This window comes from Equus asinus, chromosome 9, assembly GCF_041296235.1.
Source record: "Equus asinus isolate D_3611 breed Donkey chromosome 9, EquAss-T2T_v2, whole genome shotgun sequence".
NCBI classification, from domain to species: Eukaryota; Metazoa; Chordata; class Mammalia; order Perissodactyla; family Equidae; genus Equus; species Equus asinus.
Window position 1 is genome coordinate 80,392,924 of NC_091798.1, and position 17,157 is coordinate 80,410,080.

General features: G+C 40.5%; 1 protein-coding gene across 2 annotated transcripts in view; it reads right to left on the minus strand.

Moving 5' to 3' along the window:
- POLR3G (RNA polymerase III subunit G) overlaps positions 1-16,807 on the minus strand; it is a 43,020-nt gene extending 26,213 nt beyond the window's left edge. The window contains exons 1-3 of one of the 2 annotated variants that reach the window (XM_014857079.3): positions 16,576-16,807; positions 7,511-7,661; positions 5,104-5,233 (exon numbers count right to left, since the gene is read on the minus strand). In XM_014857079.3, coding sequence (XP_014712565.1) covers positions 5,104-5,233; positions 7,511-7,627 — 247 coding nt within the window. In that variant the 5' untranslated portion in view covers positions 7,628-7,661; positions 16,576-16,807. The remainder of the gene's footprint in view (positions 1-5,103; positions 5,234-7,510; positions 7,662-16,575) is intronic. The other variant, XM_044780001.2, reaches the window with a different exon arrangement.
- Positions 16,808-17,157: the final 350 nt, after the last annotated feature.

Below are 17,157 nucleotides of genomic sequence, written 5' to 3' on the forward strand. Positions count from 1 at the left end.
AACGGTTGTTAGTCCAGGTGCCAATCTTTAAAAAAAAAAAAAAAGTCATGGGGCTGGCCCCGTGGCCGAGCGGTTAGGTTCCCGCACTCCGCTGCAGGCGGCCCAGTGTTTCGTTGGTTCGAATCCTGGGCGCGGACATGACACTGCTCATCCAAGCCACGCTGAGGCGGCGTCCCACGTGCCACAACTAGAAGGACCCACAACGAAGAATATACAACTATGTACTGGGGGGCTTTGGGGAGAAAAAGGGGAAAAAAAATAAAATCTTTAAAAAAAAAAAAAAAAGTTATAAAAGAACACCTATCATTCCATTTATATGAAATGTCCAGAACAGACAAATCTCTAGAGAGAGAGCAGATCAGTGGTTGCCATAAGCTGAGGAGAGGGGAGAATGGGGTGATCCTAATGGATATAAGGTTTCTTTTTAGGATGATGAAAAGGTTCCAAAATTTAGATAGTAGTGCTGGTTGCACAATTCAGTGACTACAGTAAAAGCCACTGAACTGTATACTTTAAAAAGTGAATTTTATCTCAATAAAGCTGTTATTTAAAAAGAAAGAAAACTATTGGAAGTTTTAATAAGAAATTAAATATAGTAAACTCTAATTTATAGTCCATTATTTTTCTGGTTTTGAAGGTACATTTACCCAAAACAGGCAATGTCCCTTGAATGCAGCTAACTGCATCAAATGTGCATTCTAGGTTTGTCATGCACAAATCCTGAATATATGCATTTCACATATCCTGATTCCAGATTTCAAATACATCTTTAATAAATTCTGACATTACTTCTTGTTCTGCTTCTTGCACCATCCACATGACTCTAGATTACAAATACATCTCTAATTGGTTCTAGCTTATCATTACTTCCAATTCTTCTTCTCGTATTTGCATCATCAAAATGTAATACTTTTAAAGACTTTGATGGCTCACATATTGGTTGAAGAGAGAATGGCCCAGTCATCTTCTTTGGTCTATAATTGTAAAACATTTTCATTATTAAACTTATAATTACCAATTAACATGATCAATCCAATAAATTGTTTCATTTCTACACAGTCTATTTCCTTTCAATCATCCTTGCCTTTCCCTTCAGCATTTGTCCAGTTACAACTATGTCAAATAAATTTTGGTACATAAATATCATGAAAAAAGAAAAAAGTCACACATCATTTTAGCAAACAGGATGTTCCCAGAAATATTATGTGATGAGGTGCTTTGCAAAGATTAGCTGTATGAGAATACCATATTTCCTTTTCATCCTTAGAGATACAGTGTTTACTCAGTGATTCTTAAGTTTGAGAAAAGTCATCTAGGATACCATCATCTGAAGGCTCAGTCTGAGATTTTGCTTATACAATCAATTTCACCATCATCAGTAGCATCCAGAGAGCTGCTGTCTCTTTGCCATTCATCTTCTGATTTGTCCAGTAATTGTGAAACATCCTCCTCTGTCAATTTCCTTCTTTTTGCCATTATGGGTAGAAAATGAAAAATTCTGAATTCTCAATTGTATTCTATGAAAGCTAAAACAGAAACAAAACAACTATGAAGTCGAGAGTCTCTCCAGACTTCTTTTGTATCTTCTTGAAAATTAATGTGGGGCCAGCCCGGTGGTGTGGTGATTAAGTTCCTGTGCTCTGCTTTGGTGGCCCAGGGTTTGTGGGTTCAGATCCTGGTTGCAGATGTACACATCACTCGTCAAGCCATGCTGTGGTGGCATCTCACATACAAAATAGAGGAAGATTGGCAACAGATGTTATTTCAGGGATAGTTTTCCTCACGAAAAAAAAAATGTACTACTATGGGCAACACAACAGAAAAACTAAAGGATGAAGTAATAGTGATGATTTCTTTAACTACTGCACCATCTTTGTATGGAATTTCATCATTCTTCCATTTTTTTAATACTTTAGTCTTTTTGTTCAGCAGTGGGGAATAATTGATGAATACTTATGAAATAATATCTCTCATGATGAAACAGCAAAATGTTTCAAGATGCAGGAAAAATAAGATCACTAAGATTCCAAAATGTATTTTAGATTTATAAAAGGGTCCAATGGGTGATATGGTAATACTAAGATAATATGGGTTTTCTTTCTTAAAGTAAATTCTCTTTTTTCTTTGGAAGATCTCTACAAAAAACCAAAAGTTATGAATATCAATTATTATACAGTTAAGAACTGCTCAAAAAGAATCTCAAAAATTAAATTAGGGGGTCCAGCCCAGTGGCACAGCAGTTAAGTTCACGTGTTCTGCTTCAACAGCCCGGGATTTGCCGGTTCTGATCCTGGGTGTGGACCTATGCACCATTTTCAAGCCATGCTATGGCAGGTGTCCCACATATAAAGTAGAGGGAGATGGGCACAGATGTTAGCTCAGGGCCAGTCTTCCTCAGCAAAAAGAGGAGGATTGGCGGCAGATGTTAGCTCAGGGCTAATCTTCCTCAAAAAAAAAAAAATTAAATTAGGGTCTCATGGACTCTGACGGTATATTGAGAGTTAATAAACCAAACAAACTCCATTTATTCAGTAACAGATCTTGTGGTCATACTGCAGGTAAACGTATTATTTCCACTAAGCTTTTGATGTTCTGAAAATGGCTTACAGAACCATCACCACTGTCACTCTTGTTTCTTTTGGTTTTTTTTTGAGGAAGATTCGCCCTGAGCTAACTACTGCCAATCCTCCTCTTTTTGCTGAGGAAGACTGGCCCTGAGCTCACATCCGTGCCCATCTTCCTCTACTTTATATGTGGGACGCCTAACACAGCATGGCTTTTGCCAAGCAGTGCCATGTCTGCACCTGGGATCTGAACCAGCGAAACCCCGGCTGCAGAGAAGCAGAACATGCAAACTTAACCGCTATGCCACCAGGCCGGCCCCGCTCCTGTTTCTACCTCAGAGGACCCCAGTGGTTTAGGAATCTGAGCTGGGAACCATTGGACCAGATGTTCTCTACATACCCTTGTAGCTAAAGTTCATTAAAATAATAATATCCATTGGTGTTTTTCCTTTATTATAAAAATAATAAATTTCACTGTAAAAGAAATACCAACCATTTCTATAATTTTACCTGAAAACTTTATAAACAGATGTTGAAGACATTACAACCTGAAATACATTTATTCTGTGCCCTCAATTCTCTTTGACAAATCTCAACGCCCTGAGCCACCAGCCACTTGATTATCAGGAAGTCTTGAGATCTCCGAACCTATTTGTTGGCCCCAGTCTCTAGTGATTCACTTCTTCACATTAGTCCTTAATTCTCTCTCTGCTAACACAGGTGGCGAGCGATGGGAGAAGGCTGGTGAGTGACGTAACACTATCTGGAATAGGCTCCCTCTGACAGTTGCATACTTCTGTTTAGTCGGGCCAATTCTTTTTCATTCATGTGTGTGTATCTAACATACATATATATAGTGTAGATTATATTAATCTAGACACACACATATGAATGTATATATTATATTTTTAAAAACACTTTATTTTGAACCATAGTTTTATAAAACACATTAGATCAAGAAACAGAGGTAAACATGAAGACTTCAAGGAGACTGTATTGTATCAATTTGGAAAATTCTATACAAGAGTTTTCTCCTGAAAGAAACAGAAGCAAAAGATTCCTTATGTTTTTAAATATTTTATTGCGCAGTTATCAAAGACAAAGAGTCTCTTGATCCAGGCATAAGCCAGCCACTCCCAGAAACTAGCAACGAAATTACGTTCTTAACATCTCTGTCCAAAAGACTCACATAAACGCTTTAATGATATACTGTAAATTAGACATATGCTTTAATAATAACCACATTGAGTTAAGTAAATCTGTCCCAAAATCTAGAGAAAAGACTAATTTTAAAGACTAAAATAAACCCTACACTATTATTTTTTCAAGTAAGAATGAATATTTACTAGTTGTTAGTCTTACTTTTTAAAATGAGCTTTAATTTCATTTTTGAATTCAAATAGATAAAAGTACGCAACATATGAAAATAAAAAAATTCAGCATTTTTGAGGGAAAAATATCTCTTATCAAACCACTATATAACTTCAAGCAGCTATGTTTTGAAAAATTAAGTGAATTTGTCTAAAATGCTTCTTATAATTACAAACACATGTTATATTCTATATAAGACATTTCTTGACTCTTAGCCAATTCTAAGCCTTTTAGAGAGAGGGAAAATGGACTGCATTTTTAATACTAATGGAATGAGATGATACCATGTGAATTTCTCATGTTTTAATAATGTTGTTTTGAGAACTGAAGGATGATATCGATCTTTCTAATTTCAACATTCAAGGGCAGAAACTGAAAATCAATATGGTTCTACTGTGCTAAATAACTACTTAGGAACAAGCTCTGTTCCTCTAAAACCACTTCCCACTTCCAGTCTGAGATTGTCAAGCCTTCAACTATAATTTCTCCTCTCTGTCCTTGGTATAACCAATGAATACATGTTTTCTATATTCTATTGTATCTGATATATAAATGGTAAGCCAAAATATAATCAAAGCTTTTAAAAATTTTAACCTGCATAAAGGTTTATGCATAAGGATAGTAATCACAGTATTATATATATATATGTGCAAAAAAACTAGATAAAACCTTAAACCTAACAGCAGGGAACTAGTTACAAATAATAATGTTATATCTACACAATGGAATACCACAGAGTCATTAAAAATCGTATTTTCTAAGAATACTAAGGAAAATGCTAATAATATACTATTGACTGAAAAAAGAAGATACAAAGCAATATGAATCTAATTTTATAAAAAGAATATACACATAAAAAGAAAAAATCCAGAAGATACAAGAAAATATTAATAGTAGTTCTCTAGACATAAGTACTATAGGTAATTTTTATTTTTTAAACATTTTTATGACATATAAAACTTCTATTGTGAAAGGTAATTTGAAAAATAAAATACCAAAAAGTTTAAAATATATTTTCTGTGAAATCAATATAAATATGCTTTCTCATGGTAGCTGATAATTTCTGACTGAATTGAATCAATCAGCATTAAATAGCCATATATCTTGTGCCAAAATACTGTTTCCTCTGTATACGCTGAAACACATAATCAAAGAGTCCAACACGCACCTTGTTTTTCTTCAGGTGTTTCCATGAAATAAGGCATTCTTTTCATAGTTTCTCTCAACTCCTGTTTCAAGGCCAGCATATAATCCTCACCCTCTCCTGTTCTCAGAGGCACTGGTTTATAATCTGTATCCTGTTTAAGTTAAGAGACGATGTTTTTTTTAAAATAAATTAAATATTTTAATATCTCTTATGTCTATATTCTGGAAAGTGTCAGTTTTATTGAAAATTACATTTTACAGGTACTAAGTTTTACAATCAACTTAAAGATGTTGAACTTTGTAATCTATTTAACCTTTTAGCTCATTTCCTACTTTGCTCTTATTTTAGAGGTAGGAAAGATGCTTAATTTTCCTTCTGACCACATCAATCATCATTCTGCTATCTAGTCTGTTGACTGTGATTCCACAGTTTTAAAATCAAGGCACCAATGAGAGTAACTGCTTTAGTCTCCTATTAATCTCAGTCAGTGGTGGTGGTATTAGTGGGAGCAGTAATAACAAAAAAAATATGAGTAGCAGCTATCATTTAGCAAGTGGTTACCATGACCAGGATACACTCAGTAGTCAACATCCATGATCTCATTTAAGGAATCATCAATATTTCCCTTTTTACAGTGAAGAAACTGAGAAGTGAACAATCTATAAGCCCACACAACTCATAAATGGCAAAGCAAGAGTCTGAAGCTACATTTTCAATTTTAAAAAATTACATACACACACTCATCTGTATTTATGTGTGAATATATATTCATAAAATACATATATTCATAAAAAAGTAAATCCTCAGGATACCTAGTAAAGACATTTCAGAAGCTAAGTATAGGGTACATTTTCAAACTTTCACTCTGAATGTATTTATTCATTCTACAAGTATTTATTGAGTACCTACTCCAAGCCAGACATGGTTAGACAACAGGAAATACTAGGATGAACTAGTCAAAGTTCCTGTCCGTATAGAACTTACTTTCAAAGGGAGAAAAACACAACAAATAAGTAAACAAATGAGGTAATATATAATTTCAGGTATTGACAAGTGACATAAAAAAAATGAAGCCAAGTAGAGGGAAGAGTGACTGACAGTGCATCGAGGCGGGCGGTGGCCGGTCTAGACAGGGTAGGCACACATGACCACTCAGGGAAGTCACATTTGAGCAGAGACATGGACAGAATTAGGAAGCCATTCATGCAAAGACTTGGGGAACAGATGGTTCTAGCCGGGGAAACCAGCAGAGGAAAACACCTGAGGGAACAAGGAGGCCAGGATGGCTAGGGAGAGAGGAGGGAGTGGTCGGAAAAGGGTCAGAGAGACATCGGAAAGGCCAGACGAGACAGCCTGTTAGCCATCGGTAAGGAATTTGGATTTTATTCCAAGTATAAAACAAGAGTATGTTCTAATATTCCCAGTGTTTAGAAGTAATCTCACATGGAGAAGAGCTCGTTTTAAAAGAAATCAACGTAAACTGACATTACACCTGTACGTGAGATATTCACTTTGTTGTTAGACTATACTGAATATCAAAAAGGCAAAAAAATATCAAGAGCAACAAGCAGAGACTGCCTATGAGAGACATCTACATGCCCAGATACATTTGTCCAGGGTCCTCTACTTACATAAATCTTTCAACAAAGGACTTTTCCTTTTGAAATAGGGGAGATTCCTGGAGGGAGGGATACTTGGTTATTTATGATTTTTTCACTTTTTCTACCACAGCATATACATATCTGGAAATGTAAGTTTACATTTTAAACTAAATATAAAGAGAAAGCATTAGATTAAACATTATGCAAATTAAGCTTGCAGCATACTCATTAAATGTAAAAACAACACTAAATGCAGTGGAGTTGCTTACATTTTGAGTAACAGTAACAAAATTCAAATTGATTTTGATAAAATAGGGAGCTAAGCAAAAAAAACCAAAAATCAGCAGGGAAAAAGGTCAGGCAGTATACTAGGAAGCAAAATTAAATTCTACAGACACAAGCTGAAAAGAAAAATCATTAAGTGAAGTCCAGTAGAGTGGGAACTGAGGACCACCGCAAAATCTAACTTTACTTTTAAAACTATTATTTTAATATTGGAATATATCAATGACAGCAATAAGATGTAAGAATTGAAAACAATTCTTCTTAGTTCACACATTACTGAATATATTCATGAAAAGGTGTACACAATTTTGTTTTCTGTATTTTAAGAAAGCTGTCTAAAAATTAGAAAAGGTTCAGGGAAGAACAGTGGAAATATTTAAATTAAAGGTAAGTGAAACACACTCTCTTTTACTCTCTTACTTTTCTACTTTCTTACACTTTAGGATATCATAATGATAGCATATATTCAAGTCCTACATAAAATTTTAATTTTCTCTGAAACATGAAAAACACACTGAGAATTCCACTGTTAATGTACTTACAGGAAATAGTGGGGGCGGTTTCAATACTACATCCGGTAACTTTTCACCTCTGCTAAATCCAACTGCCTCAATATTAAAGGTATAAGCAGCACGTCCTCTTCCTTTATTCCCAGCCATTGGAACTAGTTACACAGGCAAATTCTGAAAGACACTATTAATGATAAAGATTTATTGAATCATCTGAAAAACAAAATCAGTATTTTAAGGCAAAATACACTCCACCCCCTAAGTACCATGGCCAATTTAAAACACTTCTGGAAAGCAACACTTGTAAAGAAATACACATTGACACTGATTCCTGAACCCCTCACGTCTAGTCCCGTTTGGCAGGTGAGGTGATGATGATGGCCTCAACCACCTCACCCAGGTCCTGGGTGGATGGCTGCCCTGGGTCTCCTTTGAGATGCTGCTCCAAACACTCTCAGCCAGGTGATGCAATTCTCTCTACCCCTTGGTGGTTTGGCAACAAGATCTCAGAAATACATAAAAAATATGAACAAGGGAAGGTTGGCTGATGAAGAGAAGATACCTCGCTTTTTCATTCAACTTGAAGACTATCAGCAGTCATATATACTTTAAATTTTAGTGACTTATTTATCCTAGAATTTGAGTGTTGGAAAGGATCCTTGAGATCTAGTCCAATGTCCTCCTTTTTGAAATGGGAATGGGCTCAGTAAGACTCTGAAGAGGTCTGTCCTAGCCAAAAAAATTTTTTTAAAGTTCAGAGGAAAGCATCTGAAATAGTTAAAGGTAAGATAAACCTGTACTCTCTCCAACTTTGGGGACAATAATGACATCATATACTCAAGTCCCATACTGAACTTCTGGATCATCTGAAACGATTTCACTGTGATGTGAGAACTGAGGCGGCAGTCTACTAACAGGGATTCCCACACTAGAGCTCTTTCACCACAACTCTGCATCCGACTGCAGTGAAGACTATAACACACATTCTTTAAATCTCTCTTCCCACTGTTAATATTGAGTATCATCAGCCCTGTAAGCTCAAGAAAGCAATAATATGCCCTCCTATACCACTATAACAGTTCCCTCCCTTTTTTTCTTACCATTTACTTGTTGGAAAAACGAGGTCACTGTCCTATACGATGCTTCGCCAACTTTAAGGCATATGTGAATTACCTAGGAATCTTATCAAAATGCAGATTCTGATTCAGTTGGCAGAGGGTGGGGCCTGAGAATCTGCATTTCTAACAAGCTCTCTGGAGATATTAATGCTTTTGGTTTGCAGAGCACACTTGGAGAGTAGCAAGGCTGTACAATTTCCTATAATCTGGATTGGAGTGATTGCATACATGAGATGTGGTTAACATATTCCTCTATTTCCTGTATTTTCTATAATCAGGTGGACTAGAGGCTTACTCAAATTTGGGCTTGATTTTTTTGCAAGAATACTTAAAAGATGCTCTGTTTTTCCTACTGCGTCACATCAGGATGCACATGCAGTCTCTCTCGGTCAGTGGGTTCAGGTGCTGTCAGTCTGTTTCATCCAGTATACAGTTCCTCATCAGCTTTCACCTAATGGTTTTAGCAGCCATTGATGACTGCAGACTACATCCATTATTCCATTATGGATTGTAACATGATGATATACAAATTGTATCATTTTTTCTGTATTTATTAACTGGAATTCTACCAGGAATCAATTCTCCTCATCCAACTATTCAATTACTATGAAACGCAATTCACATAGGAAAGGTACTTATTTTAATAACCAAGCTCAGTCCCTCTGTCCACAATAAAAGAGGCGGAAAATACCCAAAAGGCCTTGTTTCAATTGCTGAGTCACTAGAGCATATGCTGAGCCTACAGAAAGCAGGTCTCCCAAGTATGAAAATTGTGCAGCAGAAGGGCTCACACCTACACTCTAAGAAACTAACTGCGGGGAGCCCAGTAGGCACGGGCGAGACCACTGGGCTGAATTCCAATCTGGGACTTGCCACTAATCAAAGATTAGAACAATTCTAGGCAATGTTTCCAAAACCTGCCTGATCACGACAATTCCCCGAAGGATTTGTTAAACATAGGGAGTCCTAAGCGATCCCCAAGTCCTCAAACACAGCACAGCAGAATCTGTGGAGGTGGGCCCTGGGAAGAAGTTTGGAAAATTCATCCTGAAAAGAGAGTATATCAGCTACCATTGCTTGATAGAATATCCCCTGAGAAATATCAAACTCTGCTGACTCTAAACTTCCATATTTATCAAGTAACCCTTGGGTTTATAAATTGATACTGGAAGTGAATGTACTGCCCTTGGCAGAAAAATCATTCCTAGCTCCTGAGACACCCTGAATAATTGCATGGCATTCTGGCCCACAAATCCCTCTCTTTCTAGTTTGATTGTCATGAGTCAGTTCTCCTGTACCTGGAGAAGCTGCTACATTTATTTTCTTCTCTTGCAAAGGCGGACAGGTACGCCCTGGACTCTGGCAACTGTCTCATGGAAAAAATGACTCACAAGCAAGGCCTGAGCATCATTCTTTGAAATCCTTTAAGTTGATTCAACCACTGCCTGTTCCTTTTGCACCTCGTCAAACTTCTTGAATGAAGGATTTTTTAAGCTAGCTTTCCCCATTTCCTCATTACCCAAATCTTCCTCTATTTCCTACGGGCCAATTTCATTAAGTCATTCATTCAACATATATTGAGCATTCCAGGCACTGTGGTAGGACCCAGAGAGCATTGAACAAAAACAGGTTCCTGCCCTCAGGGCTTATTTATCAGTGGATGAAGGAACACAAACAAGTAAACAAGTAAGTGTCTAACATAATATTATATGCTCTTGTTGGGGTTGAATTGTGTCACCCCTCAAAAATACATCGAAGTCCTAACTCCTGGTACCTGCGAATGTGACCTTCCTTATTTGGAAATAAAGTCTTTGCAGATGTAATCGAATTAAGATAAGGCTGTACTGGATTAGTGAGCCCACTTCCAATGACTGGTCTCCTTATAAGACGGAAATGTGGACAGAGAGAGGAACACAGGGAAAACACCATGTGAAGATGGAGGCAGAAGTTGGAGGGAAACAGCTGCATGCCAGGAACACCAAGGAGTGCCAGCAACCACCAGAAGCCAGGAGGGAGGCAGGGAAGAGAGTTTGCCTGGGAGCCTCCGGAAGGAAGAAATCCTGCTGACACCTTTATTAGACTCTGGCCTCCAGAAACGGGAGAGAATAAATTTCTGTTGTTTTAAGCCTCCCAATTTGTGGTAATATGTTATGGCAGCCCTAGGAAATCAATACAGCTCTGAAGAAAAGGAAATCACAGTAACGGGACAGAGAATAACAAACGGGTATGGTAGTGGCTTTTTCACACAGGGAGGGTCTTTCTGTGGAGGATAAATCTGAGCACCATGCTGGAGAGGGCCCGTGAGCCATAAGGTGGAGGGATGGGATGGAGATGGCTACAGAAAAGAAGGAAGAGCAAGTGCCGAGGAGGAAGCCACAAGTTGGGAGTGTGTGCGGAGCAAGAAGCTCATGTAGTTGGTAAGGAGCAAGGAGAGGCTGGTGGAGGCCAGATCTCGCGCAGCCCTGTGTGAGCTGTAGGAAAGGATTTGGCTTTTATCTTACTTGTGATGGGAACTACACTCATGAACATACCGAAATGCAAAGGTCCCTAATGGTCTCCAGTGGCAAAATCCAGTGGCCTTTTGTCGTTGTTTCTCCTCTTGGACTTCCAAAGCACACTGCTCATTATTGCCTCCGCCCTTTTGAAATTCTCTCTTCCCTAGGCTTTAAGAAAACTCTAGCTTCTTCTATCCCACTGACCATTTTTGTGTCTACTTCTCTTCTTAAACCCCTAAATATGGATTTCCTTAAGGTTCAATCTTTGGTCTTCTGCTCTTTTTTTATCTTCAGAAAATGCACCCATTCTCTGGGTCTGATGACCTCTCTGGCACCATTACCTCTAGCAGTGACCTTTGTCCTGAGTTTCAGCCCATGTTCTTACCACCATAAGAATATGTGGACAGCACCTTAAACTGACAATACTGAGATCATCTTCCCTCACACTAACTAGCTTGTCTTTCATGTATAACATCCCTATTTTTATCCACAGTATGTTATTTTCCCAGTCATCAACATTTGAAGATGTGGAGTGAGTCAGTATTGATTCTTCATTCTGTTCCACATCTCCTGTCAAATCAATCATCTAATTTTTCCTTCAAAATGCCCTTTCCTTTCCATTTCCTCCACCATAATCCAGCTCACCCCTTTTCCAACTCTTTTTTTTTTTTGAGGAAGATTAGCCCTGAGCTAACATCCTCCACTAATCCTCCTCTTTTTGCTGAGGAAGACTGGCCCTGAGCTATCATCCGTGCCCATCTTCCTCTACTTTATATGTGGGATGCTGCCACAGCATGGCTTGACAAGTGTTGTGTAGGTCTGCACCCAGGATCCAAACTGGCAAACCCCAGGCCATTGAAGTGGAACACATGAACGTAACTGGTATGCCATTGGGCTAGCCCCCAACTCACTTTTGATTGACTGCAAATTTTGTGGTACCCCTTGTTCTTCCTGTTTATTTTCTTTTTCTTCTGCATTACTCATTCTAAAGCACGGCTCTGATTATGCTACTCTTCTCATCTTCCCTCTAGGCTAGAGAATTGAAATCCAAACTCCCTATCCAAGTATTCAGAGCCCTTTCGAGATGGCTGCACCTATCCTCCTGACTCATTCTTCTGTAGCCATGTCTTGACTATCATTCTCTCCACTGCAACCTACTCCCTGTTCCTCCCTGCCTCGTTTCATCCCTTTTCATTTTAAGATCCCCTTTAAGTCCCTCAATATCCACAACAATCACTTCATCCCACCTTACTCTTAGAAAGATCCTCCTGTTAAAATAAATGGATTTTTGGGGGCTGGCCCCATGGCTGAGTGGTTAAGTTCGTGCACTCCACTTTGGCAGCCCAGTGTTTTGCAGGTTTGGATCCTGGGTGCAGACATAGCACCACTCATCAGGCCATGTTGAGGTGGCATCCCACATGCCACAACCAGAAGGACCACAACTAATATACACAACTATGTACTGGGGGGATTTCGGGAGAAAAAGCAGAAAAAAAAAAGATTGGCAACAGTTGTTAGCTCAGGTGCTATAAATTAATTAATTAATTAATTAATTAATGGATTTTTGAGGCTGGTCCAGTGGCATAGTGGTTAAGTTCTGCACGCTCCACTTTGGCTGGATCCTGAGTGCGGATCTAGCACCACTTGTCAAGCCATGCTGTGGTGTGGTCTCACATAAAAAAATAGAGGGAGACTGGCAGATGTTAGCTCAGTGACAATCTTCCTCAAGCAAAAAGAGGAAGATTGGCAACAGATGTTAGCTCAGGGCCAAGCTTCCTCACAAATAAATAAATAAATAAATGGATTTTCAAAAATTGCGGTGATACACATTGCTACAGTCTTCAATTCTGAAAGAAATATAGACAATGCCCCATTTGGGAAATGAGCTTTTCCAAAAAAGGGAAGGAGTTTCACTTACGTTTTTTGTTTGTTTGTTTGTTTCTTCAATGGTATTAACACTAGAGATTTTACATCCCCTCCTGTCTAGGCATGGTGCTCTCTATACAGCAACAGCTCCTCAATTAACGTCAAGCTTTCCTTATTTATTTATTTACTGAAGGCGATTGCATGAGCAAATTTACCCACAGAAGTACAATTTCGTCAGCCTACTATTAAGTTGTTTTTTGGTTTTTTTTTTTTAAATTTCCAGAACTATAAAGTTTGGAACCTGGCTATGTATTGGAATCAACAGGAGAGTTAAAACAACAACAACAACTCAGGCTTCACCCCAGAACAATAAAATCAGAATCTTTGGAGGTAGGATTTGGACTGTAGGACTTCTGAAAGCACCCGAGGGGATTACAATGTGTAGCCTAAATTAAGAACCACTGCTCCAGATTAAACTTCCCATTTTAGCAAAGAGGAAAGTGAGGCCCAGACCCAGCTAACCTGACCACCTGAAGACACACAGTTAATTCCTAACAAGGACAGGGCCACGTTAAAGCCTCAGGATATCTTTCCATTGTCCTTTCCACATTACCGCTGCCTGAAACACATTTCTAGACTAGTTGAATAGCTTTTTTTTTTTTAATTTTTTTTTTTTTTTAAAGATTTTACTTTTTCCTTTTTCTCCCCAAAGCCCCCCGGCACACAGTTGTATATTCTTCGTTGTGGGTCCTTCTAGTTGTGGCATGTGGGACGCTGCCTCAGCGTGGTTTGATGAGCAGTGTCATGTCGGCGCCCAGGATTCGAACCAACGAAACACTGGGCCGCCTGCAGCGGAGCGCACGAACTTAACCACTCAGCCAAGGGGCCAGCCCCAAGTTGAATAGCTTTTTAATCCCATGGACGTCTTTAATCTTCACAATGAAGTGAATTAGTAACGGCAAAATTGACTGGATTTAAAAATGTAAAATTAGAAGCATCACTTTTCATTTTGGGATGCCTCCCAAAAATTCCTATTCAGAATTGTTCTGAGATGGTCTGATGGGTGTAGTTCAACCGTCCAAGACGTGAAACGCAAAAGCCCATTCTAATCAACCAGAAAAACAACCTCGTGGGAAAGCTGAGCTAATCTCTGAAATTCTCCCTAGCACTAACATTTTATAAGTTATGATTGTGCTTAAATATATTGTTCTCCATGTCTCACACAGTCTCTTGCGCACATTCGCTAGGTGAATAAATGTATGAACGGATGTAAGGAGGCATGGAAGCTAGGGGACGCACTGAAAGCCAGGTCACAGTATCTTTCCTGACGAATGACGCCTAAGTTGCCCCAATCAGAACCTGACAGTCATGCTGGCCTCCTCTCCGCCTCCCTCCATCCCCTCATCTAACAGGAGAAGAGTACAGCTCTGGGTCCTCTCTCACATGTTCACCTTCCTTCACCTCTAGCTCAGGCCTTCACCATCTCCCACCCGGACCTCTAATACAGAGCAAATAAACTTCCCATGGCCACACTCCCCCTTTCAATCTACTCTCTAGTCATCTTCTAGAACACAAACCTTGCCGCACCACTCTCCTTAACTAGCAGAGCTTTCAAGTTGAGTTTAACTTTCTGCCCCTTGCTCCATGCATCCCACACTCCAGCCACTCCCAACTCTGCGACATCAGCTCTTTCCCATAGCGTTCCTTTTGCCTGGAGGGCCTTCCTCCCAGATCCACCTGAGCAAGCCCCAGCATCATTTAAGATGCTATGTAAATGACACTTGTCTGTGACCATTTCTTCCACCTTACACGGAACTAGGCCTCTCCCTTCTTGGGGTTTCCCAAGTATACACTGCTTTTATTACCCTTTTTAAAATCACGTTGTAATTGTCAGTTCTTGTCTGTCTCCCCAGTAAGCTCCTCAATTATCCATTCATCAAGTACTTATTAAGTACCCTGCCTGTCTGACCATCTCCCATGTACTGGGAATACAGCAGCGAAGGAAACAAGTCTCTGTTCTCGTGGAGCTCACAGTCTAGTAGGGGAAATGGAAAATATAAATATATTTTATAGAAAGTGTCAGGTAGTGATCAGTGATATGAAAAAGCAGGAAACATGCGTGCCATTATGCAAAAGGCGGTTGAAGAACTCCTCCTGTATTCTGTAATATTTGAGCACAAACCTGACAAAAGTGAAGGAAGAAGTCATGCCAAGAACCAGGAAAAGATATCTAGGGCAGCAAAAGGATATGTAAGTGTGAAGGCCTCCTTGAAGACTTATTCACCTTTTCCTGCCCCATCGCTAAGCAGACCTTGGCAAAAGTCCAGTAAATATTGGATGAATTATTGCTAAGCTCATGGCCTAGTGACGATATCACTCTGTTTCACCTCTAGTGGGTCCCCTTTGCCTACATGAAAGACACCCAAACTCCAAAGAGCTCTGTACTCCCCTGCTGAGAACGACCTAACAAACAGTGGTCTTTTAAGGGCAGCTCAAATGCCACTCCTCAACAATCCCTTCCCTCTGTATTCTTACAGCACCTAGGTTTTACTTCCTCTGTGGGACATACTCCGTATTGCTTTATATTGCAAATATCCGTGTAGAGATATCATCTTCCTTCAAATTCTTGAGAACCCAGATCACGACTTTGATTTTGCACAATTCTGTTCTTCACAGATCATCTAGCTCAGGGACTTCCACATAAGAACAGCCCTCAACAGAGTGACTGGATAAATTCAAACTAGATTAGGAAAATATTCAGAAAGGCTAGCTCCCCACCAAAGGCTTTAGGAGTACAGAGGAGCAGAGTACAACTCTCCTTCTAGGAAGGCTGCCACAATAAGGGTTTTCATAATTATCTTTTATAATGCAGTCTCATGGGTCTTTTATAATTTTTCCTGGCTGAGTAGGGAGGTTAGTCAAGTTCTCAAGGGAATTTCTGAAGCCTTAATAGATGTTTCAATAGCTGGGAAGGGTGGGGTGGGGACTAGGACCTGGCGTTCATAGCGGAGGTGATTTCTGTGGCTGGTGGGGCCACACCCAGTCGTTATCCAATTTTCCTGTCCTCACAAAGTGCGGCTGCCTCCACCTTTCCTTAGTTGAGCCTTTCTACCAACTTTCTCTGCTCTCTTCCAAGAGCGGACAAAGTAACCAAAAAAATGGACAATGGGGGAAGGAATACAGAAGTTAATTATTTAGAAGAGAAGAAAATCCTTATTAACAACCCCTCTTCCCACGATACAGGGGGAAAGCTCCAGCAGTTAAGAAAACATGCTGAACAGCCTGCCCTTAGCTGCCAGTCTGTGGCAGTGACTCGTGCCTGAACCAATCACATAGTCACCAGATTTGAAAATCTACCACGAGGAAGAGCATAAATTCCCTTCTAACTCACTGCAAACGGTCCCAGGAAGATGAGACTAGGTAAGATGTGGAACCGACGATTTTAAAAGATTTTGAAGGGACCAGGAAAAGGGAGGTAAAGCTCTGTCCCAACACCCCTCAATCCAGAGCGTTTTAATGAATCTCCATCCCTGACTTCCCCCACCTTCTCCATGTGCCCCTTTAACTACCCTCTACGCTCTCCATCTCCGCGCAGGCCATCCATTGCTTGCTCTGTTACCTGTTCACTAAGTCTCCAGGCTTGGGCAAAAGTGTGCAGCCGAAGAGCCGGCCGGCACGGAAGGGGTGCGGACCGAAGGCGCCGGCTCCCGAGCGCTGGTTCCACCTCTGAAGACACGCGCTCCGCCCTCCACGCGGCCTCCGAGCCGCGCTAGAATCCCAGCTAGTGAGCCCCGCCCCCTAGCTAGGCCCCGCCCTCTGGGCAGAGAGCTTTTTAGCCCTCGGCAGACGCCGTAGTCGTCCCACGGGCTCGGCCCGACTCTTTCTGCGCCGGCTGACAGTGTACATCGCGGTGCGCGGTCGGTGGGCGGGTCTGGCGCCTCCCACGCCTGACTCCCGGCCTCTGCAGTCAGACCCCCCCGAGGCAGAGAGAGTGTCGCTTTCTCTGTCTTCAGACTCCTGCAGTGGCCCCTGAGTTAATGCTCCCTCTTGCGATTGCTCCAGCGCCCGGGTGCAGGCCGAGCAGCCTCTGTTTTCTGCGGACCAGGCGGGTGGGTGCGCGTCCTTCCTCCTCCTCGTTCTCCCCCCGCACTCCCGCAGCCCCCGCCCCCTCGCGCCGCGCCTCCTCCCTGGCTGCGGGCAG